Genomic DNA, 24436 nt, shown 5'->3' on the forward strand with positions numbered 1-24436 from the left:
TCACCGGCTCCAGCAGGGGCTGTTGTGGACACATTCCCAGCCCCCCTCTGAGTCAGGCTGCTGGGCTTAGGGAGAAGCTAGGAGTCCGGACCTCCTGGGAGTTGATGGTTTTGTTATCTCCCTTTTACAGATAAAGAGGAAACAGGCTCAGAAAGGTTAGGGGATTTTCCAAGTCCTCACAGCGCTAGGCAGTGGAGCCATTTCAGACCCAGGCCAGCTAACAGCTGCCACCCCTGTGCACTAGCTTCTCTTGTCGGCTCTGGGGTCACATCACCCCAGTGTCAGGCAGAAGGATTTCTTTTTGCCGAGGCAGCGTCTTGAACCCAAGTCCTTGCTCCTGAATGCATTTGGGAATTCTCTCCTATCCCTGGTGGTTTTCAGATGAGGGCCCATTCAGTGACCTTTTATTTTTCTAAATAAGGAAAAGAACAGTAGAAATGAGAGAGCTGCCGAAACTTCTGTTTTGTTCTCTTTCCCATTACACTGATGCCTTGATGATTAAGTCCGTGCGCCCGTGAACACTGGCCCCCGTGGCTGCCGCGGCCCTCCCTGTGGATTGGGTTCTTGGAGGCAGCGAGGACGGCTTGTGTTTCTTTCCTAGTTTTTCTAGGCGTGTGATAGTAGTAGTTCAGTGTCTAATGGAGGAAACCTGGGGCTGCTGGAGTCTTCCGCCCCGTTAAAAGACCGGGGTTTGTGACAGTGGAGCAGACAGAGCTGAAGGCCTGCTGGCTGGAGGGAACCTGGGTCCTGGAGAGGAAGCACCTGGGGAGGCCAGGCCACCCTCACCTGTCAGCCGGTTGCTGCTCCTGTTTGTGTTTCCGTCACGTGGAGGCTGTTGAAGGAGATGAGAAAGTTGACCCAAGAGGCGTGGAGACTCATTTGCATGGAAGGTACTGGACAGCCTGCCTTCCTCTGCCGCAGTACAGGGGCTGCTGAGCCCAGTTGTGTTGTGCAGTTTGAAGAGGTAGATGCGTTTGTACTCAATAAAATGACATCATCGTTTTGTTCCTGATTCATATGTTTGTTATTTTAGTATGTGAAATGCTTCAAAGTTTATTATTTTGAAGAGCAAAATCATAGAATTTCCAGTAGCAGAGCAGGAAGAGAGAAGTCTGGACAATCTCAGTGTACACATAATCCACCTCTGGTATAAAGACAGTTTCAGAGAAGGAAGCGCTTGGAGATTACATAGCCTAGTTCCCCCCGCCCTTCTGTAACGGGGGCCAGTGTTCAGAAAATAAGTAACTCATCAAGTTCCCATAACTGGCATGTGTAGAACCCAAACTGTCAGCTGGGTCTCCAGCCTCCCCTCTGAACAGACTCCACTTGTGGAGGCTCCTGAGAATGTGCAGCCCCCGCTGGAGAGGCTCTGGCCCCAGGCGCATCTTGGACTGCTCTTCTGGGCCCCCCAACACAGACCAGAGTGTGCAGCAACTCAGGCCTGTGGGCTCAGCCCTGAGCTTCCTGACAAGGCAGCAGCTTCACTGGAGGCCACTGTTTTATCACAAAGTTTCATGATAATTTTAATACCTATAAACTAATTTTGATAGAAACAGTTTTATAAAATAAATTCAGTAAATAAAAATGAAGTTAAACTTTAGCCTTTAATTTTATGTCCTCCAAACTTTCAAGTGTGCTTAATCTAAGTGGGCCCTGTTTATCCTGTGGCCCCCGCACCAGACCTGAGCTCTGTGTCCTGGGGGCAGCCCAGTAGGTGTGACCACGGGTCAGCCTGCAGTGTGAGGGAGGTCCAGGTGTTAAAGCTGCCATTCTCTGCCTGTTGGCCCAGCACCCGTTTTTCATGATGAGTTTCTTGACACCCTCATTTCTGACCTGAATTGAAATTCAGATGATCAGATTAACCAGCACACAACAATTTCAAGTCAACATGAGATTTTAGTTGTAACATCAAAAAGAAGTTAACGACCAGTGGCTCAGGAGGCTGAGGCAGGAGGATCTTGAGTTCAAAGCCAGCCTCAGCAACAGCAAGGCACCAAGCGCTCAGACCCTGTCTCTAAATAAGAAACAGTATTTTTACTGTTGTGGCTCAGTGGTTGAGTGAGTGCCCTTGAGTTCAATCCCCAGTACTCCCCCACCAAAAAAAAAAAAAAAAAAAGAAGAAGAAGTTGAGGAAAATAGATTGCAGTGATGCCATATGAATTTGATATAAAAATGCAGGTGCCCAGATATGAACGCAGTAGTCAGAGGCTTGCACCAACCGTGCCTTGCATCCTGCCTGCCGAGGTTGCCTGCCCGTGTAGGGGTGTCCCGCCGAGACCCCAGCGCCACACTTCCTGTGGCTGTTGGTGCTCTGGCATTCTGAGCTGGCCACCAGCTCTTGGGGGAGCTCTGACAAAGCCAGATGCTGTCCCTCACTTTCCATGCTGATTGCATCTGCAGTAGTGACCTACATTCAGACTGCATGGCTATCTTGAGTTTTTATGGAACCAGTGTAGAGATCCAAAAATGACACAGTGGATTTTCCATCTGCCTGAGTAGCCCATGGGGGCGCTCTTCCCAGTGCAGGCCTGTCTGAAAGTGGATGACTGGTGATCCACCCCACCCGTGCATGAGTCCCGGGGGCATTTCCAGTGCCCTCAGAGTGGGCCCCCCACCATGTCCCCTGCTCACTGTCATGGCCACAAAGACTAGGCCCCTTGTTATTGGGGAACTTACTGGAGGCTTTTGGAAAGACCAGCCTTTCTTTCAATACTGAAATGACGTGCAGGTGGTGGCTAAGGGACACACAGGTTGTGGGTCCATGGAGCAGGCGGGCCACTGACCCCAGTGGAGGTGCCAGCCTGTGCCTGCCCTTTCCTGCCTGTCACCCTCCCACTTGGTTGTATTGAATGGCAACTGTTTTTAGAGTCTGCTGCATGCAAGGGTGGGGTTTTCCGCAGAAACAAAAGTTGCCACTTCCTGCAGCAGAGGCTGGTCAGGAAGGGGATCCTGTGAGCTCCTGCAGCCTCCACCCCAGGCCCAGCCTGCTGTGTGTGCAGTGGCAGCCCTGTCACCTGGCTGCAGGAGCGCCTGCCTTCTTTATTATGGAGCAAATCCTGCAGGGCCGAGGCCCCGCCCGTCTCTAAACAAAACTGGTTCTGTCACCACTTCAGGCTTCAGCTGCACAGTATTCCCATTACATTCACATGAGTGAACTTTAAACATATCCTGAAGACTTTTCCAAAAGCATTATAAATTATAGATACAAGGTGTCCTGGGGCCTGGTGACAAATGCAACTGCTTTTCAGTTCTGCTTGGTTCTAATACCCTGGAGTTAAATGACCTCTCCGGTTCAGCTGGTAGCCCAGGTGCCCTCCAAGGTACCAGTTTCTTTGGAAGCTCAAATGAATGCCCTAATTAATATGCAAACTTCCTCCTATTTGTGGAATGCCTTTCAGCTGATAAGTCACTTCTCTCCGGAAGAGCTCTATAGAATGTCATTTTCACGTCATTTTCACCCGGCATCCAAGGAAACAGACCAGGGAGGTGGTGGAGCCCCAGGGCCCCTCTGTGTGGGTCCACACTCCTCTCCCCATAGGCCCTCAAAGTGCTCCTGGGGGTGCAGTGACAGCTGCAGCCCAGGGAGCATTGCGGTACTGGCTTGTAGTCCGGCACCTGCAGGAAGTCCCCACTGGAGGCGCAGGCAGCTGGCTTTCCAGGCCCAGGGCTTCCTCTGCCAGCATGAAGGAAGTGACATGAGGAGGTCTCCCTCCCGTGTCTCAAGAGCTGCCTAAGCACCGAGGCGCACAGCCCCTCCAGCCTCTGTAGAGTGCTGGTCCCAGCGTGCTGGCAGGGCAGAGGGCCTGGGAGATGGACTCCCACCCTAGGCTTATGGCCCTGGAAAGCATTAAAGCCCAGGACAGGCATGAGCAGAGCCCCAAGGCAGCCTGGGGTTTGTGAACGAGCTACAGAGCAGGCCTCCTGTGATACCTGGGGTCACAGGAAAGGCAGAGCTACCACTTGAGCTGTTAAGGTCCCAGATAGCACTGGAATTGGCGTTCGGGATGTTGAGCTGATCCCACTCTCTTACTGTATCTCCTGCTGCTCACAAAACCCCCATCACAGGGCCAGAGTGCATTCCAGGAAGAGGGAAGCCCAGCGTGGTGGGCAGGGAGGCGGGTGAGGGGGAAGGCTCCAGGCTGACGTCCCCGGGGCCCAGGGCTGGTGAACAACTGCTTCTCTGCCGGTTCTCCTTGGCCTCCGCTCCCAACCCAGCAGGAGGTGCAGCCCTTACTTGGGACACCTTTTCCTCAGCATGGTGGACACTGGGGCCACTTGTTTGGCTGCCTTTGTGTCCTGCCGCAGAGAAGCCACTTCAGCCCCATGGCGGAGGGAGGGAGCTCCCAGGGCATGTTTTATGCTCAGGATGGAGACTTCTTCACACGGCTCTGAAGTCTTCTCCAGCTGGCCCTGGGGACCTCACACACGGAGCGCTGCAGCCCAGAGCAGGCATTTCAGCTGGCCTGTGAGCTGGCCACCAGCCAGGCCCCCCAGAGGGCCTCAGACCCCCGACTGTGGGGGTGACCCTGAGGACGGTGGCTAGGAGATGCTGTGGCCCGGGGAGCAGACTTGATCTGTCCTCAGCGCGGACTCCGCCTGCTGTGGGACTTGTGTGTGGCGAGGTAAGAGTGGAGTGAGCTCAGAAGGGTCAGACTCGGCAGCCTTGGTGGTCGGCGGACTCCCCTTCAGTGGTTCCACGCCAAGAGCACCTTACTTAACCCTGGACCCCCAGGCAGAGGCCGCAGGATGCTGGGGAAGGACCACGCTTATCCCTGAAGGGGAGATAAAGCTCATCCTGGACCCACTGGGCTGCGGTGGGTCTGGGGCTCCTGCCTCTGCCCCAGGCCACGACAGAGCAGGGGGCTGCGAGGGGCAGCACCGCGGAGCTGAGCAGAACCAGCGTCTCATGACAGTGGCACTCCAGCGCGGTTTTTGGTTTGGGCACCTTCGTTTCCTTCCTTCCTTTCCTTTTAATGTTTTGCTGGTTTTTGCGAAAGATGTCAAACACCCTAGAGGTGATGACTAATACGCTGCAGAGGTCCCTGTGGACAAGCACCAGCACCCCCGGGTGGGACACAGAGGCCTGGCCCCCTGAGGCTCGACTCGGGACTGGGGCCAGCCAGTCTGCCTTTCTGACAGTCCCCAGGGGAGACTGGACTCTGCTGGGGTGACACTTGAGAGCCCCTGGTTCAGGGAGCACCATCCCCACAGCCTTGCTCCCCACCCTCCAAGGAGAGCCTGTCATTTCACCCTTGGGTATTTCAGGATGTGTCTCAGCAGAGGTAGCACCAGTACTGGGTGAGTTGGGGGGTGCCAGAACCCCTCAAGTGGGACCACTGACCTTGGGAAAAGTGGAGTGCTTGCTGGGCCGCTCTCCTGTGGGAAGGGAGCAGACGGGCCTGGGGTCTGTCCCATGTGGGCATGTGGGAAGCTGCTAGGGTCTGAGCTGCTGCTTACCCAGTGACTGAGAAGGAAGCTATTCTGATTCATCGCTGGAGGGTCCACCAGGCCTCCCAGCTGGGAGCTAAAGAACCCCCGCCCTGGCAGGCTGTGGGCTGAGTGTAGTAATCCTGACTTCTAGACCTTGTTTTCTTTTTTCTTTTTTAAAGCCCAGTGTAGTTTATACTTCATGTTCTAAATCCCAGAATTCTGTAAGAAGTCCAGAATCCCATCCCCGCTTTTCCCACTTTTCTCCATCCCTTCTGTCCTACCAGCCTCATTGGCTTTGTCCTCCCCTGTGGAGTGGGGAGCTTGGAGGGCCCCGTGGGGACATCTGCCACTCTGAAAGCCTCCAGGGCAGGGGCAGTGTGCAGACACCCATGGAAGGAACATGTGTGTTGGGGCTGGGTGTGATCCTGGGTAGCACAGCCGCTGGGTGGGGCTGGGTGGCAGGGTCTTCCCCTGGCTCCTCTGGCTTCTGGGGCCACACGGGCTCTCCTGGGGATCCTTGGGCTCCTGACTGTACCTGCAGGGTCCTCTTTCCTCACTGCTGCACCTCACAGCCTTAGGCGGACTTCTGCCTGAGCCTTTGTGTGCAGCTCCAGCCTGCACCGAAGCTGGCGCTTGGGGTTTTTAGTGACCCTCTCTACCTGGTGCCAGCTCCCAATTCAGCCTGGGCAGTGTTTCTGAAACATGGCGGATCCTGCTGTCTTTGTGCTAGGAGCCCTTCAGGATGAGGATCCAGATGCAGGAGCTGAGAGCCAGGACCTGACACTCAGGCCCTCTGGCCTTCTAGGCTTTGTCACTTGCTGCCCATCACCCTAGTCCCAGCCCTGGCTGTGGCCCTTTCCTTTTTGGGTTTGGCTTAGGCTCCTGTCCAGTGGGACACCTTGCTCAGCTCCAGAAGGACATCAAGTTGTTCCCCAGTGCGGCCCCCACTCTTCTTCTCTCGCTGCCATGATGCATGGCAGCTGTGCAGTGTGACCCCTCATCTTGCCCGTGTCTGAGACTGGGCACCCAAGCACACCTTGCAGATCCTTCCCTGGCAGCCCGGGCAGTGCTACTGGTGATGGTCAGGGAGCTTGCTCCAGGGCCTGCAGCTAAGTACAGGAAGTGGGAAGACGTGTCTGGGTGCTGCTCTCTGGTCAGCTTTTCATTGCTGCAACCAAAAGACCCAACAGGGTTTCAGAGGTCTCAGTCCATAGACTGCAGACTCCGTTGCTCTGTGCCCAGAAGTGAGGCAGAACACCAAGGTAGAAGGGTGTGGCAGAGGAAAGCAGCTCAGGACATGATGACTGGGAAGCAGAGGGAGACTAATCTGGACTCACCAGCGGAAAAAATGTATACCCCAAAGACACGCCCCCAGCAACCCACCTCCTCCAGCCACACCCTACCTGCCTACAGGTACCACCCAGTTAATCCGCATCAGGGTATTAATGCACTGATTAGGTTAAGGCTCTTACAACCCAATCACTTCACCTCCAAACTTCCTTCCATTGTCTCACACATGAGCTTTAGGGGACAGCTCATATCTAAGCCAGAGCAGTACTCTTAAAGCAATCTGACATGACTTTGACCTCAAGCATGCAGTCTTTTTTTTTTTTTTTTTTTTTTAATTACAAGATTCAGTCCAGGAAGACTTTGTGCTGCACAACCAAGGCACCAGCATGGGGCACCTGAGCTGCAGGAGCCCCTGTCTGACAGTCCATACCTGGAGGGGCCCCCCGCTTCCCCTGAACTACATGTGTATCACCACAATGCGCGCCTGATGTGCATCCATTGTTCACTTAATGACTTGGCCTCATCAAGCGCTCTCCCTGGTGACTCCAGAGTGGTCACGCTTGTGATTAGCGCCCCTGTGCTGTCTGCTGTCTTGCTGCTGTTGACAGGGCCCGAGCAGGATGGACGGTGTTAGTGAAGCTCCGGGTGGTTTTTCTTTATGGCATCTCAAGCTTGAGCCAAGAGCTTTTCTGCCGCAAAGTGTAGCTTTGTGCTCCTGCAGACGAGCCTGGGCCGTGCCTAGGTCCGTGCCAGTGGGAGTGCTGGGCTGTGTTTGGGGCTTGGGTCAGGCAGATTCCAGGAAGCACGATGAGAGTCGCCGTTCCTGTGCTGCAAGTACCTTGTCTTAGTCATGGGAACCGTGAGAGGTGTGTCAGGTGGGTCTGCCGGGATCTAAAACCGAACTGAGTTATAAACTGAGCCCTAAATTCTAAGGTCAGGTGGCAGTCAGTATAGTTGACCTGCCATGGCACTTGGCTTGCTTATATCCTGATAGGAATTTATTCTGTAATGTGCCTTATTCGTGGGGTCCCTTGATTAGTGCAAGACCATGCCCCTTAAAGCACAGGGTGTGGGTTTTAGCCTCTTGGTGCCGTTATCCTCAAGGACAGGGCAGACCTTGGCTAACGGTGTCCTGGGGGAGCCTCCATGGCAGGTACCATGGCAGGTGCTGAGGTGGGCGAGCCCATCAAAGGTCTTGGCCCAGTCCCAAGCAGAGCTCACCTGGAGCCAGTTGGGGGCTGGGCAGGAAGGCTGCGTGGGGGTGCAGGTGCCCCGACTCCCCTTCTCACTGCAGGCCCACACACAAGAGCGGCAGTCATCACGGACCTCACCCCTCCTGGTCATCTGCTGTGCCTTGGCGAGCTACCCACAGCCTGGCGGTGTGAGGCCACCCCCACGCATGCTCTCACAGTGCCTCGCAGCGCGCTCGGCTCGAGGTCTCCTGCGCTGCAGTCAGGCGTCAGCCCGGCTGGGTCTTTCTGGAGCTTGGGGTCATCCTCCAGGCTCGCCTGGTGTTTGGCAGAACTCAGTTCCTTGTGATTGTAAGACTGAGGTCCCCTATTCTTGCTGGCTGTCACCTGGAGGCTGCTCAGCTCTTGGAACCTGCCATCCCTCAGTCCGCCCCCACCTGGCAGCTTCCTTTCCCAAGGCGGAGAGACTGTAAGAAAGGGCTCACCTGATTAGGGCAAGCCCACCAAACAACCTCCCGGTTGCTCAGCGTAGAGCCCACTGAGGAGGAGCTGATCACCGTGTGGTTCTGTGTGCCACATAATGTAGCTCATCTCAGGACCAGCCACAGCACATGTACCTGAGGAGCAGGAATCTTGGAGCCCTCCACAATTCTGCTGCCTACACCTCCCGCTGCCTCTGCCCAGCCGTCCAGCCCTTTCCTCTTTCGTACAGCCCCACTCCTCTGCTCCCCTTCTTCCCCCAGACTCCTGTTCCCCTCTTAGCCAGGGTCTAAGGCTGTTGTCAGAACCCTCACCTGGAGCCCGGCGTGCAGCTCAGTGTAGAGCCTTTGCCTGGCATGCATGGGGCCCTGGGTCCATCCCCAGAGCCACAAAAATGAACACATTAATTTTTAAAAGTCCTGCCAGGTATATACCAGCTTAGAAATGGAGCCAGCAGGCACAAAGCCACTTGCCTGGTCTCCCCGAGATGGGGGGTGGGTGGCCACACTGGGTGTGAACTCTGCCATTTTGCTGTGGGCGTGGGTGGTTATCAGCCTAATGAGCCTCCCTCCCCTCCATAGCTTCAGCATGGGATCTCTGTGTAGACCCCAGAGGTGGTTTACAAATTGTCATGTGATCTAGAACGTTGAAAGTGATGACAAGCTGTCAGATTCCAGTGCAGTGGTGATTGATTTGAAAGGCATGGGCTTGGGTTGACGAAGGAACCACCTGAAAGGAGCCCGTGGTAGAGTTAATTCCTCACGAGGACACAAGCCAGCTGACCTCCACAGAGGTCCACTATGCTCCTGTTCAACTTAGAATTTAGAGAAAGGAGGAATTTGTAATACAAATCAAGTGTGGGTGGGGAGCTAGCCTGCCAGAGTGCCTGGCGTTGGCGAACTGGAAGCCAAGCACTGGTCCCTGTGCTGCTGGTGGCCCCAGGGCCACACCACTGGGCCTCTGCCTGTCTCTAAAGGCCCCATTGGGTTATCTAGGGAAGAGTTTCAGAGTCATTTAGGGAGTGGTTTTAGGATTGTCGAGGGAACAGTCAGGATCGTCTAGAAACAGTTTAAGATTGTCTAACAACAGTCTGAGGATTGTCTGGGGACAGTTGTCTAGGGATAGTCAGGATCGTCTAGGGTCCGTTTTCAGATTGTCTAGCAACAGTGAGACCAGTGAAGCTACCCATGGAATGTTGGTGGAAGGATCACAGGTGCATAAGAAAAGAAAGATAAGCAGAAGGAAGTTAGTTTGATCTCTTTTACCTGGTGGTGGTGGTGGTGGTGTTGGTGCAGGGAGAAGCCCTAAGCACACAGCTTGTGAAGGACGAGACGGGTTCACTTGCCAGCTTCCAGGCCTCGGCCCATCAGTCAGGCATGTTATGTGCTCTTAGGAGGACGTGGCAGAACCATTGTGACTTAAAAGATTGTTGAAGGAGGTGGAGGTTTTTAGGGGAAAGGACTGACTAACAGCTGGAGACCTTCCTCTCTGCTCCTGGCCACTGTGAGGGAAGGTGGGCTCCTCACACACAGAGAGGACTGGAGGACAGGGTCACCTCTCAGCCCACTGGAGATGGGGGTCCTGGATGGGGAGTGGATTCAGCATCCTGGGGTCTGGCAGCCTCTCCAGACCCCAGCTCCTGCTCTGTAAAGGGAGAGGTTGACTGGGGCCCTACAGGAGCCTCTGGCTCAGCCTCCAGGGTTGTCGCCAGGAATGAACGGCATGACACGCTCAGAGGCGTGCCCCGCTGGCATCCAGGGAGGGTCTGTGAGTGCCAGCAAGGATCATCATGGCCACCCCATGTGTCCTGGGGGAGATGTTCTAAGACCCCAGTGGATGCCTGAACCTACAGGTAGTGCCAAATCCTGTATGTACTGTTTTCCTGTGTATCTGTGATAAAACTTAATTTCTACATTAGTAAGACTGTAAAAACAGTAACTCACTATAGATCTTAGCAAACTCTGCATTTTTTTTTTTCTTCTTTAAGTTGAGAATTCTCACCTTTTTGCAATGGAAGCACTTTAGAGCTTCTTTTTGACATGCACACATTGCCAGTATCACTCCTCTGGGGCTTTAGGGCACTCACACAGGGTTCCTTGAACACAACCACTGTGGTATCACAACAGCAGCCTGAAGGCTGCTAAGTGACTCACAGGCAGGTAGTGCATACAGCATGGATACTCTGGGCAAAGGGACGACTCACATCCTGAGCAGGATTAAACAGGATAGTGTGAGATCTCATCATGCACTACTCAGTATGGTGCTCAATTTAAAACTTATAAACCATTTATTTCTGGAATTTTTAGACCTCCCTGAACCACAGGTAACTAAAATCATGGACTATGAATCTATGGGGAGGGGTACACTGTACCATAACTACTGTTATCACTCCTGACCCTGTGCTCCTGTAAGTCGCGGTTCGTTGCTGTGTGAACAGGACTTCCTCTCAACAGCATCATCAGCCAGGTGTTTGGAGGGTGCAACTGCTGTGTTCCCTAATAAGATTTCTGGGTGTCTTTCAGGCAGAGGCCAGGCTTGCGGCAAAGCGTGCGGCCCGCGCCGAGGCTCGCGAGATCCGGATGAAGGAGCTGGAGCGGCAGCAGAAGGAGGTAACACCGGGTTCTTGTTGCTTCTTTCCCAGTAGTTTAAATGTAGGCACAGTGTGCAAATGCAGGCACCTGTCACCGCTGACCGCCTGTCCCTTCCCATTGCTCTTGTTGGAAGTCAGATACACAGGTCCAGGCAGGAGTGTGCATAGCACGGATGCCTGGCATGCCTGCTGCCAGCACAGGGCCTGGTGCATCCCGAGACCAGCACACAGGCCACTTGCCTGCAGAAGTCTTCCCAGCCCTGCTTTCTGACTGAGAGGAGCCAAAAGGAGCTGGGTCTGAACTTTAAGGTGGAACTGTTGAACTAGAATTTAGATCCTCTGAACTAAAATGGAGAGTGACAGGTCGGTGCTGTTTAACTGGGCAGCGTGTTTCATGTGCAGATCTTTCCCCTGGGGTCTCAGGGTGTTGAGTAGTGATTAAGAGCGAACGTCGGGGATGAACTGGCCTTACAGGTGCCCAGGCCCTGGTGGAGGGAGATGCTCTGTGTCCTGGGGACTGGACCCCCGGCACCTGCGCCTGCTCTCCTGGGCGGGGCCTGGCCGGGAGGGATTCCCCCAGGTCCCTCAGGAAACTGCAGAGAGAAGCGCAGGACTGGGCAGGGGGAGGAATAGACCCTGCGACTCTGAGCCACTGTCGTGTGGCTTCTGAGACGCGGTCCCCAGGCCCTGGCCCGAAATAGTTCTCTTGTTCTGAACTGGTTTTTTAAAATGTATTTTTTAAATGACCGAATCCCAGTTGCTTTTTAAAACTGCCTCCTGTTGGTTTCTCTGTAGAACATTTCTGCTTCTTCAGTAGACAGTCGCAAGCCCACTGTGTGGGACACTGCTGGTCCCCACAGCAGGGTGTGAGGCAGGTATTTCAGTGGACTGCGGGCTTCCGTTGCTTTTCTTTTCTGTGGGTGTGGGTGTGTGTGGATGTGTGTGTGTGTGTGTAGATGTGTGTGGGTGTGTATGTGTGGGTGTGGGTGTGTGTGGATGTGTGGGTGGGTGTGGGTATGTGTATGTGTGGGTGGGTGTGGGTGGATGTGTGTGGGTGTGAGTGGGTGTGGGTGTGTGCGGATGTGTGGGTGTGTGTGGATGTGAGGGTGTGTGTGGGTGTGTGTGGGTGTAGGTGTGTGCGGATGTGTGGGTGGGTGTGGGGGTATGTGTGGGTGTAGGTGTGTGCGGATGTGTGGGTGGGTGTGGGTGGGTGTGGATGTGTGGGTGTGGGTGTGGGTGTATGTGTGGGTGGGTGTGGATGTGTGGGTGGGTGTGGATGTGTGGGTGGGTGTGTGTGTGTGGGTGGGTGTGGATGTGTGGGTGGGTGTGTGTGTGTGGATGTGTGGGGGGGGTGTGGGGGTGTGTGCGGATGTGTGGATGTGTGGGTGTGTGTGGATGTGAGGGTGTGTGTGGGTGTAGGTGTGTGCGGATGTGTGGATGTGTGTGTGGGTGTGTGTGGATGTGAGGGTGTGTGTGGGTGTGTGTGGGTGTAGGTGGGTGTGGATGTGTGGATGTGTGTGTGGGGGTGTGGTTGGGTGTGGGGGGTGTGGTGCTGGAGTTGGACCCAGGGCCTCCGACACTGAGCTTCGTCCCCAGGCCTCTCTCTTTGTTTTGAGATGCTCTTGCTAAGTTGCCTCAGCAGGCCTGGATCTCAGAGTGCTGCTCCTCAGTCTCCTGACCTCCTGGGGTTGCAGGTGCCTGTGCCACTGCACCCAGCCAGGCCACCCTTTCTGGGGCTTTGTCAGTTTGCAGCTTCCTTCTCTGGAGCCAGGAGCCCTGTGGAAACCGCCCCCCACACTACAGCCAGCACCCACCTGCTCCGAGGCCCGTCTGGTTTTAGACTGTGTCCCCTGGTTCTCCCACAGGCCGCTGGTCTCTCTTTGATTAAGGTCCTGAAAGAGCTGTATGAAGAATTTCCTGGAATGTTCTGTTGCTGTGCCTGCTTTTGTGACAGTTGGTTGTACTTAATGTCCCCTTCCCTGTCCACACATGTGACCTGTGACCATCATCTCAACGCCATTGTTAGAGCCAAACCAAGGACTCTGCACAGGCGGAAGCCAGGGCGGCTGCACGTGGGCCTGTGGACTCACACAGTGTTGGTGATCAGGTTTTCATGAGTGACTTTCACCAAGAGTGCAAACATGAAATTCTGCACAGTCAGTGTTTAACTTTTTTGCTGCTGTGACCAAAAGACCTGACAAGAACAGTTTTAGAGGAAAAGTTTATTTGGGGGTTTATGGTTTCAGAAGTCTCAGTCCATAGATGGCCAACTCCATTCCTTGAGACTCAGGGTGAGGCTGAATATCGGGCAGAAGATTACAGTGGAAGAAGAAAGCTCAGGACGTGATGATCAGGAAGCAGAGAGAGACTCCACTTGCCAGATACTGAAGATAAACCCCAAAGGCACACCCACAGGGACCCTGCAGCCACACCCCACCAGCCTTCACTTAGGGCTCAGTTCATCCCAGTCAGGATTAATCCGCTGATGGGGCCCAGACTCTCACAACCAGTCATCTCACCACTAAGCCCTCTTGCATTGTCTCACACATGAGCTTTGGGGCCACCTCGTATCCAAACCATCACAGTCAAGGTGACGTATCCATGTCTCTCTTCCAAATCACACACACGTTTAGATAGAATGTATTCTGTCCTTAATTCTGGACAAAATTGATTTAAATACATGCATGATGATGTAAGCAGCTTGTTACAAAGTTCTTGACCAAGTTGGCTGTCAGCCCACCCACGTCCACTGCCAAGCAGGGCAGAGCGAGCCACATCCTGCTGGTGCTCTGAGCAGAAAGTGTCTCCTTGGTGCCAGGTTCCAGGCACAGTCGTCAGCGTGGTGGACGCCCGTGTCAGCCAGAGTGGCCCAGAGAGCAGGAGCAGCCCTCTCTGTCCAGCTGCTCCTTGACTGGCCTGTCCAGGGTGCAGAGGTGTGTACATGTCCAGCTGGGTACACAGCTGGAGAGCACAGTGAGAGCAGCCCCGAGGACACCTCCGCAGACTGCTGTGCCCGCTTGTCCAGGGGCCTGACTATTATTAGAACTAGCAACACAACTTGAGCTTATGCCATCTGATAGCCTGGGGCACTGGCATTTTAAGTTGTTGATTAAGGGGAAATGAATATGCTTTGGAAGACCGGTGTTTAACCAGGAGGGTTGATATTTGGTGTAAAAGCTGAGAAACAGGACTTGTCTCCATCTGTCCCCCAGTGCTGCTGAGCTGTTAGCTTTCTCCCAGGAGGGGGCTGGACATGCACAGGCCCAGAGCAAACGAGGAGCAGGAGACCCAGGATGGTGGCACTGGTGGCCGGGTGGCTCCCCCACCCCCGCCCAGCGGGGCTTGCCCAGTGTGCAGCCAGGAAGGGGCAGAGGGGGCTCCTCCGATGCCCGCCGCTGTGCCACCTGCACTCCCTCTTCTCAACAGTGCCACTCACCTGGGCTTGGCTTTCGGGCTGTTGACAGGGATAGGAACTCTTTTTAAGGGACCCTTAGGGAGAACAGCATGAGGCGTTGTCTGGGAGGGGCCTGAACCTCGAGCTTCCCAGGAACCGCGCCAGTGGAAGGATGGGCTCAGGCGTCTTGGAAGGTCCTGTCTTCGGCTCCTTGGTGCGGGGGCTGGGTGGAGCCAGCGCTGGGTGTGCCACCTGTGCTCGTTGGCATGCCCTCGGAATTCGGGCCACACCTGGATCCATGCCAGATAGCCAAGTGCCTTTTGAGGGAGTGCGGATGAGCAGAGCCAGACGGCTCTCGTCACTGCAGAGCCCGGAGGAGCCCGGAGCAAACCGATAGGTCTGAGTGTGATCACAACCCCTTTTCAGATATTCTAATTACCGTCCGATGGTTACTCTGCTTTGCTGGAATTTTCCTGGGATTCTCTGTGTGTCTGCATGAATCAGAACATTGAAGCTCCTTTCTTCATTATTTGTGAATTTTTCCAGTGATTTTACTACTAAGTTTCTACACTTCCTGGTAAACTTTCATTACTACAAAAGAGAATTTCAATACAGGTGAAAAAGTACTTTTCCCATTAATGGTGGCAGGTTGTACACACCTCCACGTAAGAACAGTGGGATTCTGGTAGATGCGTGTGGGTAAGCCTGTTTCACCAGCGTGTCTAAGATAGTGGAGAATGAGTGATGAAGTGGCTCATTCTTTCAAGGAGATTTTGACCTTTTTCGATTCGTCTTTTCCAGCTTTCATTTTTCCTGGTATGTCTTTATTCGTACTTCTGGTTACAGCCCTTTCTGATGTTCCTGCTGCTTTAATGGGACTCATGTCTCTCTCCCCCTCTCTCGCCCCTCTCTGTAGATCTATCAGGTTCAGAAGGTAGGCCTTGCTGCTGGCTGATCTGCATGCACCGCGTCCCCGCCTGGCCTGCTGCCTGACTGAAGCCACGCTTTGCGCTGGAGTGCTGTGTCACTGTGTGGTTTGAGTGTGAGTGCGAGTGCTTCGGGCCGCGTCCACCCGGGGACAGCCACACTCACGCTTTTCTGGGTACTGAGCCCTTCTCTCCTCCCCATATGCCTCAAGAAATTAGAAAACTGTCTCTTGGAGAAAAAAGTGAATTCTAACTCAAAAATCACGTTTCAAAATTTGAGGAAACCTTTGAAATCATCTAGATTATCTTTCCAGACAACTTTATTAGAAAATCTTTAAAATATCAATGCAAATTACCACTCATGGAGAGATTACTAGATATGGACTTCGAAGTCTGAGTGAAAAAGAAAGTGAAGATAAACAACAACATGCACACCTTAAAACACGCCTGTCCTCTAGGTCCCCGTTCAGGGTCACAGATGATTCGCGCCTCTGTTCCTAGTACTCTGTGGAAGCAGCCAGGGTTTGAAGTAAGTACTCTGAGCAGACCAGACAGAAAATAAAGAACAAGACCCCATGTCGGTGATTTAGGGTTCAGAAGTAGCGGACTAAGGAGTGCGTGCTCCCTGAGAATTTAGGGAACCTGTGTACAGCGAGCCTTCCCCATCAATGAGGCGAGTCTGTTACTTAGAACATCATCCGTAATCGTTTCTGACTCTAGATAAAGAATGAAAATTTATCTTTCTCTTAGAGAAGATAAGAAAATCAGAATAAAGTCATTAAGTTTCAGAGGTTAGAGCATCAGGGCCCATAAGTGTGTTGCCCGTGTCTTTCCCGGCCCGCTGTGCTGGCTTCCTCTGCTCGCGGTGGGTGAGTGCCTTCCCGGCCCTCCAGTCTGCCTGTCTGCTCCCCTGCGGAGGGCAGAGAAATCAGTTTTGTAGACAAATTTTCTAGCATCCGAGTATTGAAGTGGACGTTGAAGCTAGGGTTCCAACTCACATTAGAGTCCTTACTAGAATTTGACTGGTTGGACGGAAGCTCGGAGCCCTTGATGTCACTGTCGGAGCAGGACATTGCTGCCCCCAACCCAGCCAGAGGATCAGGCTGGTCATTCCCACATAGGTCCATTCCTCCCCTGCTCTGCACCTCTGGTGGCACAGGGGATCCCTTGTGAGGGCTCTGCCAGAGGAGAGCTTGTGTGCAGCCTGCCCTTGAGGAGCGTGCGCAGTTCTGTAGGCAAGTGTGTCCCAAGGAGGGGAAGGCTGTCCTCGTCACTCAGATTTAGGAGGAGGAAAAGGAGGCAGTAAACATTTTCTCCCCACCCAGGGGCTGCAGCCGATGGTTTCCCTTGAACCAGAGCCCCCTTCTGAAGGCCCCTGCCTCCCTCTGCATGACTCACAGGCTAAGGTGATGTTTGCATTTGAAGTACCCCGCGTGCTCTGCAGTGTGCGGGAGGTGCCTGCTGCTCCCACCAGGCAACCTGCCAGGGGCACTTGTTGCTCTGGGATGCTGTCAGGTGTCTAGAGTGACCCAAGAGAGGCAGCTGTTGGTACGGCCACCCGTGAACTAGGTGAAAGAGTTTGCATACTGGTTCTTACTTTTATCTCATTTTTAAAGGCAATATATAGTGTCTGATATTTGATATAAGTATAGAGTGGGCAGAGGAAAAGAGAAAAACTGGCAATACAGACCCCCTTGGGAATTTAAATAACTTTATTGCGAACTTGTCTATGTCTCCCTTCTTTTAAAAAAAAAAAATGCCTTTTCCTCCTATCTTCATAATTAGAAGGGGAGATTAAGATAAAAGAGGTGCGGCGGCCTTACATTTCACTTCCCGAAGACCCGCAAGGGCAGCGCTGCCGTGAGCTGGCTGCAGAGCAGCTCTGAGCTGGTACCTCCACTGACATCGAAGTTACAGCATGACACTGGAAAGCGTTCCCTTTTTCCCCTTTCCGAGTTTCTGCCCCAAGGAGATAGCTTACAGAGATGCAGCTGCGTGGCTGTTGGCGTTGGAGTTTGCTGTGGGCAGCTTTTTAAAGGCCTTGTTCAGTTCTCCCTCCTGAGTTCACCCCTTCCAGTTTTCCACTTGGTGCCTTATCTAAGAAAGGGTGGAGACCATCAGAGAGCCGCGGGTCAGCCTGGCCACCCTCACAGTGACGCTAACCCAGACGCGGCAGTAGTGTGTCTGGCCATGGGAAAACCAGCACAAAAATCACCTTGTATTTCTACCATCCGATATTTTTTTTCTAATTGCAAGATTTTAGTGTGTAAAAAGAAGATCACACCTGTGTTAGGTGACATAGAGGTTCGGAGGGCTATTCCTTGATTTCCATATTGAAAATTGAGGGTGTCAAGAGGAAAGCAGAACCCCATAATCTGAGGTGACAGACTTGAACACCTGGGTTCCCGCCTGACTTTGGGGTCACTGTATTTAGCAACAGTGACACCTCTTCTGAACCTTCCTAAGTCTGATGTGGACCCTGGTGGTTCAGACTGGCAAGGGGAGGACATGGAACCATCAGCCACTGCAAACCCCAGACACAGCTGGCAGTCTGCGCGTCTCTCCCTGCACCACCACCTCCTCTGGAGGCCCCAGCAGCTTTGCGTGCAGGGCAGGCTGTAAAGACATCCCAAGTACGGGAGTTCCCGGGCCTGTCGGCTGGGATGTCATCTGGTCCGTGCGAGCGAGGACCCAGGGCCGGCGCAGGGCTTCCCTTTCCTCGGGGTCCTCCTTCCTCCTGCACAGCACGGAATGGCTCTCAGCGTGTGCTTCTCTTTCACAGTGATGATTCCTTCTGCGGGTTTGCTCCGAGGGCGTGCACGGCTTTCCGGAGGGGCTTGCGGTGCTTCTGGGTTACGTTTACCTTCCCAGTCTCCACAAGGCCGCCCCTGGCCCAGGAGGGCTTTGTCCTTGCTCCCTGGCCTGAGGGATCAGTGGGCAGGTCTCTTCACAGCTCCACCTGCACTGGGTGGCTACCGCCTCCTCTGTGACCTCCTCGCCTTGGCATGTTCCCTGCACCCTGTGGCTGGGGCGGCAGCTGGGTCATGCATGTCAGAACATTTTCCTACGCCATCTGTTTCACTTCTGGCCTAATTTTCCTTCTCTTCTGTCTATAGAAATATTACGGACTGGATACAAAATGGGGTGACATCGAGCGGTGGATGGTAGGCCTCAAATACAATTTCAAGACTTAAATGGTCTGCAGTTTGATACTTGTGCAGTGAAGTCCTGCAGATAGATTCCCAATGCCCTGTAATCTGATACTGAGAGATTTCCATCCGGTCATTTCTGCATCTGGTCTCTGGTTCACATCCATGTGCAGCCTGCTTAGATACCCCCCGGCCACCCGCTGTGCCCATCTGTAGCAGCTGACTGTCTGCAGCCCAGCCATGTGCAGTGTTCTCCCACCACGGTCCCCCCTGTCCTGGAGCCAGGGACCCAGGCTGGGCATGTGTCCTTGACCCAGGAGCTTCCCAGAGAACCCCTGTTCCCATCAAGTTTCACCTCATTCTTGTTGGTACCAGAAGAGGCTAAGGCTCCATGACTGTAGCCAGCTACCTGTCACCCCTTCCAGCCTTTGGGCACCTTTGCCATCAGATGCTCTCGCTAGTCCACATGGCCACCCCCACCACTCACATAGGTGAGAAAGGTCCTTTACCTTTTCCGTCTGTTTCCTAGGACAGCTCCTCTGCCTTCCCAGGTCAGTTTAAAGCGAGCTCTGTCCTCTGGCCCTCTCTGCAGGAGAGGGGACACACTCCAGTGCCCTCCACCAGTCCCCAGCACAAGGCTGGGCCCCTGTTGTTACTGTCCTGGCTGCTGGGCTGGCTGGCCTCAGGGCTGTCCACCTGCTCCAGCGTTTGAGAACCTGGCAAGGGTGGAAATGTCCTCTTCAGTGTTCCTCATGCATGAGACAAAGGGCAAGGCAAGCTTGTCCCTAGCACCTTAGTTAGCTGCATATGGCAGGAAGAGCGTGGAGCAGAGAGCACACATCCCTCTGTTGAGAACAGTGACAAACTCAACCTGTGTCACTGTCACCTTAAGCTAATTTCACACAGGTAGATGCATTTTCACCAAATCTTAAGACAGTTAAAAGATGCGTGTGTTTTATAAGCCACTGAGAAAGGAAAGTTGCTCATTGTGATTGTGAGCAGCTTCAATTGGGAGACAACTTCAGAGATGGCCAGCCATGGAAACTGCGTGTCTGAGATTCCAGAGCAGAAGGGCGAGGGTGGCATCCTCTGTGGGGTTTGGGGAAATGCTTTGCTTCTGATTCCCGAAGGGGCGTGAGGTTCTGGGACCCGAGTGTCGAGGTTAGAATTCAGTGTGGCTTCCGCCACAGTGCTGGCTGCCTTCAGAGCCTAGAAGGAAGCCTTCCAGGGTTCAGCGGGAGCCCTTCAGCAAAAGCAAACACAATATTTATTTGACAGCTAGGTCAGAAAGACTGTACTTTGTTGCAAAGGCCTGTCTAAGGCTGCCCTGCTTCCCCTGTGCCCATCTCTAACCTTTCCTTGCTGTCCCCCGTCGCTGCGGCAGGAGGACAGTGAGCGCCACTCTCGCAGATCCCGGAGAAGCACATCGGTTAGTACCTGTTTGTTTGTTACCTGTGCGTTTTGATAGAAGTCTAATTTGCTCTTTTAGTGACTGAAATGCACACGATGCGTATGAAAGAAATTTACGAATACTGCTACAACACTGGCACGGTTGCCTGAACCCAGACCGTGAGCGCAGCCTCCGGCGTTGTCGCCTGCATGCGCTGAGGAGCGGAGCTCTGAGTGTTGGTGTCTCAGGTGCTTTGTCTGCTCTCAGTGCTCACAATGGGGTTCACGGTGACACTGAGGTGTGCTTAGACTTCCCTGTTAGTTACTGTGGAGTAAATGATGCACGTTCATGGAATTCATTTATGTGCACGTTATCCACAACAATCCTAGGCACGCAGAGGCGCACACAGCGCCGTGTCGCCGAAGCCCTGGCCCAGGTCCCCGGCCCTTCGTGGGTGACCGGCGTGCCCCACTGCAGCAGAGTCGGGTCAGCCTGTCCCTCGGAGCCTGGGCGTCGGTCTGTGTGTGTTGTCCTATCACTTCACGGTGGTTTTCCATCCTTTCTCCCAACAGGCCTCCGATGAAGATGAGCGTCTGTCCGTGGGTAGCCGCGGCAGCCTGAGGGTCAGTAACCGGAGCATGGGGTCCGCACGGCGTGTGGCTGAAGCCCTTGGCGTGGACATCCTGCACTGGCACTGCTGCTCCGCGCCCGCCGGCCTCACAGTCGGCATCTGACTGGTGCTCGTTTTGAGCCCAATGGCCACGGGCTGGCTCTGCTTGTCCGGGTGCAAGCGCTGTTGCGTGTTGGCCCGCGAGCTGTGCTGCTAGGAGCAGAGCTGTCAGCTTTTGCTGTTTCCCTCTCCCAGCGTGGTCTGGGTGCTGCCAGGGTGACCAGCAGGAATGTGAAGGTACACGCCATCCTTGGGCGGGTCCGTGAGCCCACTCACAGCCCGAGGTGGCCACCCGCCACAGTCGTGAGTGTGTCAGGATTCCTTGCCGTTCACGTGGCAGCTGGGGTGCCTGCTAGGGTCACTGACAACCTGATGGCTAATAAAAACCTTTATCCTTGACATTCTGAAAGTCCTCATAATGGTACTTGCCACAGTGTGCACTCTGGGACCCAAGCAGAGCCACTGTCTGCTTAGTAAATCAGTCTGAGCATCTTGCTCCCGCTTACATAGGGGCAAAGGCGCATCTCCCACTAATGAGGACTGGTCCCAGGGTGTCCATTCCCCTTTGCTGAGGGTCTGCCTGAGTGGAATTGCTTTTCAAAGCTGTGACAGTTATGTCACCAGGCCACCCCTTGGCTAGGTTTGTACTTGACTAGCAATGCATTGAGGCAGTTCATTGTCATGCCATTGAACCACCGTTGCTATCACTGTCCCTTCAGTGGCAAAAGCAGATCCCACATACTCTTGCTGGGCGGCATCCCTCTAAAGCAATTGAAGTGCCACCTTTGCTATTTGGAACTTGCTGGCAGTTGTAAGTCCCTCACGGTCCCTCTGACACAGTCCACTCTAGAGCAAGGAAGATCTGTGTCACCAAAATACCACAGAGGCAAAGTTCAGTGAGCCGAGCCTGTGGCCAGGACACAGACGTGGCAGCTGCTGAGCAGAACCAGCAGGCCAGGGCCTGGCACTGAGTTGGGGAGGCACAGCTGCGGGGCCAGATCCAGGGGAGCGACTCACTGCAGGTGTAGCATGCTGGGGAACATGAGTGATTCTGCCAAGAGAACTCTTGAGGAGGGGTGGGAGTAAAGCCAGACTGACAAGAGAGAGAGCGAGAGAGAGAGAGCAAGAGAGACAGACATACAGAGGGTGTGAGAGAGAGAGCCCTAAGCCGGACCCAAGTCTCTATTCAAGTGCAGCGTCCTTGGGTCCATGATCCTGAAAGTGTGCACGGGACGTTGTGTGCACTTAGGTTTCTCCCGGCAAAGAGTTTTCACTTTAAGATTCTCAGAGGGTTTCCCGACCCCAGGGAGTGGGGACTGGTTGCCGTGTTGCCGAGCATTAGGGCGTCAGGCTGCCTTCCTTTCGCTCCCAGCGATCTTAGCCAGGAATGAACTAAGTCTCTGCAGGGCGCCATTCTTGGCCAAGGTGTCAGGTGGGCTTGTTCCCAGGTAGGAAGTTTCTTTTAGGAAGTCCACAGTCGGAGTGCTGTTTGAGAGAGAGGGAGAGAGCAGTAGGGATCTTCTTCTCAGCCAGCTGGCCACACTACTTTGCCTGATGTCCTTGATCTGAAGTACCTCAGACCTTTAAGCCCACAGAGCCCGAGGACACAGACCTGGACGTGAGTCAGTCCGCCTAGTTTCCACAGTGCAGGAAGGGGCCTGCGAGGGTCAAGGCTCTCAGGGACAGCCCCAGCGCCTCTCCCTGGGCCTGTGGGCAGTGCAGGTTCCACGTGCCAAGTGCCCCTGAACACTGTCCTCTGCTCGCTGCACCTGAGCAACCTACTGCCCTGCTGAGGGAATCACACCTCACGTGTCTACCTGGGGCCCACTTTGGCTGGTTTTATGCATTTTAATATTCTGAAATCCTTAGTTGGTAATTTCTAGTATAAGATCATCTTATTTTTCAACCCCCAAAACACAGGCCCTCCACATTTAGCCAGCAATGCTGCTGACCCTAAGAGGGGCCAGGGTCTGTGTGGATGGCCCCTCAGAACAACGAGACTTTGGATACCATCAGCTTTTGACTTTGATCCTTTGGAAACTGATGGTGGACACATGGGTGCATGGTCCCTGTTTGCCGCGTGTGGCTGTGGCAGAGGGAGGGCGGCCCCGGCGGTGCGTGGTTTGTGAATCTCGGCAGCAGCCCTCATGGTGTCTTACTGAAGGGCTTCGGGTTCTATGGCCCTCATCTCCACAGAACTCTTTCATAAGTGTGCGTGAGGTCTAGAAGTCTTCAACCAGCGGATTCTAGGATGTTAGTGATTTTTTTTGACGTTTCACTTCACTTTTAATTTATCTTTGCCCTCTCCTTTTCTGTTGTTTCTCTTCCATCCTGATTCTGACAGTCGCAGCCTGACTTGGAGTACGGGGGTCCCTACACCTGGGTAAGATGGTTGTATGGAATTTGCCTTGTGACCCTAACTGTGTGCTGTGACAGACAGTAACTCACGGTGTGTCTGCTAATCTCATGGGTGCTTTTCCAAATGCTGTGTGCATCCTTGTCCATCTGCAACTCAAGGAATGAGGTCAGGAGGGTGGGTCACCTCCAAGGTGCAGGACCTTCCTCCCAGGGGCCTCCTGATCCTCAAGAATGACCCTGGAATCTGGATGTTGGTCTGTGGACACTCACTCACCAGATGGTCTTTGAGTGCCGCTGTCTGGCATATCCCGAGCAAGCAACTCTGCAGATCAGAGGAGCCGGGCAGCAGCTGGCCTCACATCAGATTGAGGATTCCGACCACCACAGATTTCCTTTAAAAGATTGGAAGTCATTTTACTTAATTTTTAAAAGGCATTATTTTCTAATCTGTAGCCATTCAAATTAAATGTACCATCTGACTCGTCTGCCAAAAAGTACTCCTTGAGAAAGACCTCAGGTCCAGTCACAAAAACAGAGGCTTTTGATTTTAAATTTGGAGTTACCATTCTTATAAACCTGTGCCTTTGCTGTCTGAAAACCTTGTAAACTTTATACTTAAAAGAAGAACGACTCAGTCTCTCCAGAAAGCATGACTCGGCGAAGGCGGTTTGGCACTGAAGTAGCGTGTTATCCAGGAATCCACGTTAAGGACTTCATCCCCAAGCATGTTGGGCTTACCTCTTAATACCGCTTTTCAAAATTATTTGGCAAATCCCTGTTTTTAAAGCATATTCTTGTGTTCAGGGTAATGATTAGCAAGAGAGCTGTGCATCTGCCCTGCGTGTTTGATGCCCTGAGGGCCCTTGGGTTGGGTGGAAGGCACGGCTGGGGTGGGCCACCCCTGGGGCCACTGCAGCCATCCTGGTCAGTGAGGTGGAGGCCAGTTGGCACCTGCAGGAAGCACAAGGCACAGTGAGATTTGGGAAATATCCCTCATGGAGCCTCTGCCTCTTGCCTACAGAGCCTTCCACAGTCACACTGGTAGATTGGCGCCTCTGTTCGCTAAGGAATGGACGTGTCTCGGTGGCCCCTGGAGGGCTGTGCGGGGAGCTCACTTTGGCTTTCACTTTGCAGTGTGGTTCTTTTTAAAATCAAAGTGCGTGCATCAAGCCCTCACTAGGAGCTTTGTTCCCTTCTCTGATGGCCCTCCGTTGTGCCCTGTCTTATGACACAGGTCTTCATGGCCACGTGGAGCCCCCATGGCTTTGTGGCTGCGTGGTGGTGGCTAGCACTGCTGCATCACAAGCACCCACTTGCGGGACGGTGACCCCTGTACCTTGTTATCCTCTGCTACACGGTGCTGACGTGCGAACCTCCTCTTCGTATTCCTCCAGCAGCCTTTCTCTGCTGCACCTGGGAGCTCCTTAAAACGTGTGTCCGCCCCGAGGTCTTCCAGTTTCCTAGGTCAGGGCCTGTGTTCCTGAGCAGCAGGTCAGTGGCTGTGACAGGGCGCCTTCAGACTGCCCTCCCACAGCCTCGACCGCATGGCCAGCAAGCATGCAGAGCATG

At 53.8% G+C, this 24436-nt stretch overlaps 1 protein-coding gene across 34 annotated transcripts in view; it reads left to right on the forward strand.

The window, feature by feature from the left end:
- Lrrfip1 (LRR binding FLII interacting protein 1) overlaps window positions 1–24436 on the forward strand; it is a 127613-nt gene that overhangs the window by 61631 nt on the left and 41546 nt on the right. For 16 of the 34 annotated variants that reach the window (XM_047544946.1, XM_047544949.1, XM_047544947.1 and 13 more), the window contains exons 2-7: window positions 10913–10999; window positions 15291–15308; window positions 18417–18464; window positions 19834–19878; window positions 20412–20462; window positions 22854–22892. In XM_047544946.1, coding sequence (XP_047400902.1) covers window positions 10913–10999; window positions 15291–15308; window positions 18417–18464; window positions 19834–19878; window positions 20412–20462; window positions 22854–22892 — 288 coding nt within the window. Of the gene's footprint in view, window positions 1–10912; window positions 11000–15175; window positions 15191–15290; window positions 15309–18416; window positions 18465–19833; window positions 19879–20411; window positions 20463–22853; window positions 22893–24436 lie in introns of all 34 variants that reach the window. The other 18 variants (XM_047544953.1, XM_047544950.1, XM_047544954.1 and 15 more) reach the window with 3 other exon arrangements.

The sequence above is a fragment of the Sciurus carolinensis genome, chromosome 3, assembly GCF_902686445.1.
Source record: "Sciurus carolinensis chromosome 3, mSciCar1.2, whole genome shotgun sequence".
Lineage (NCBI taxonomy): Eukaryota > Metazoa > Chordata > Mammalia > Rodentia > Sciuridae > Sciurus > Sciurus carolinensis.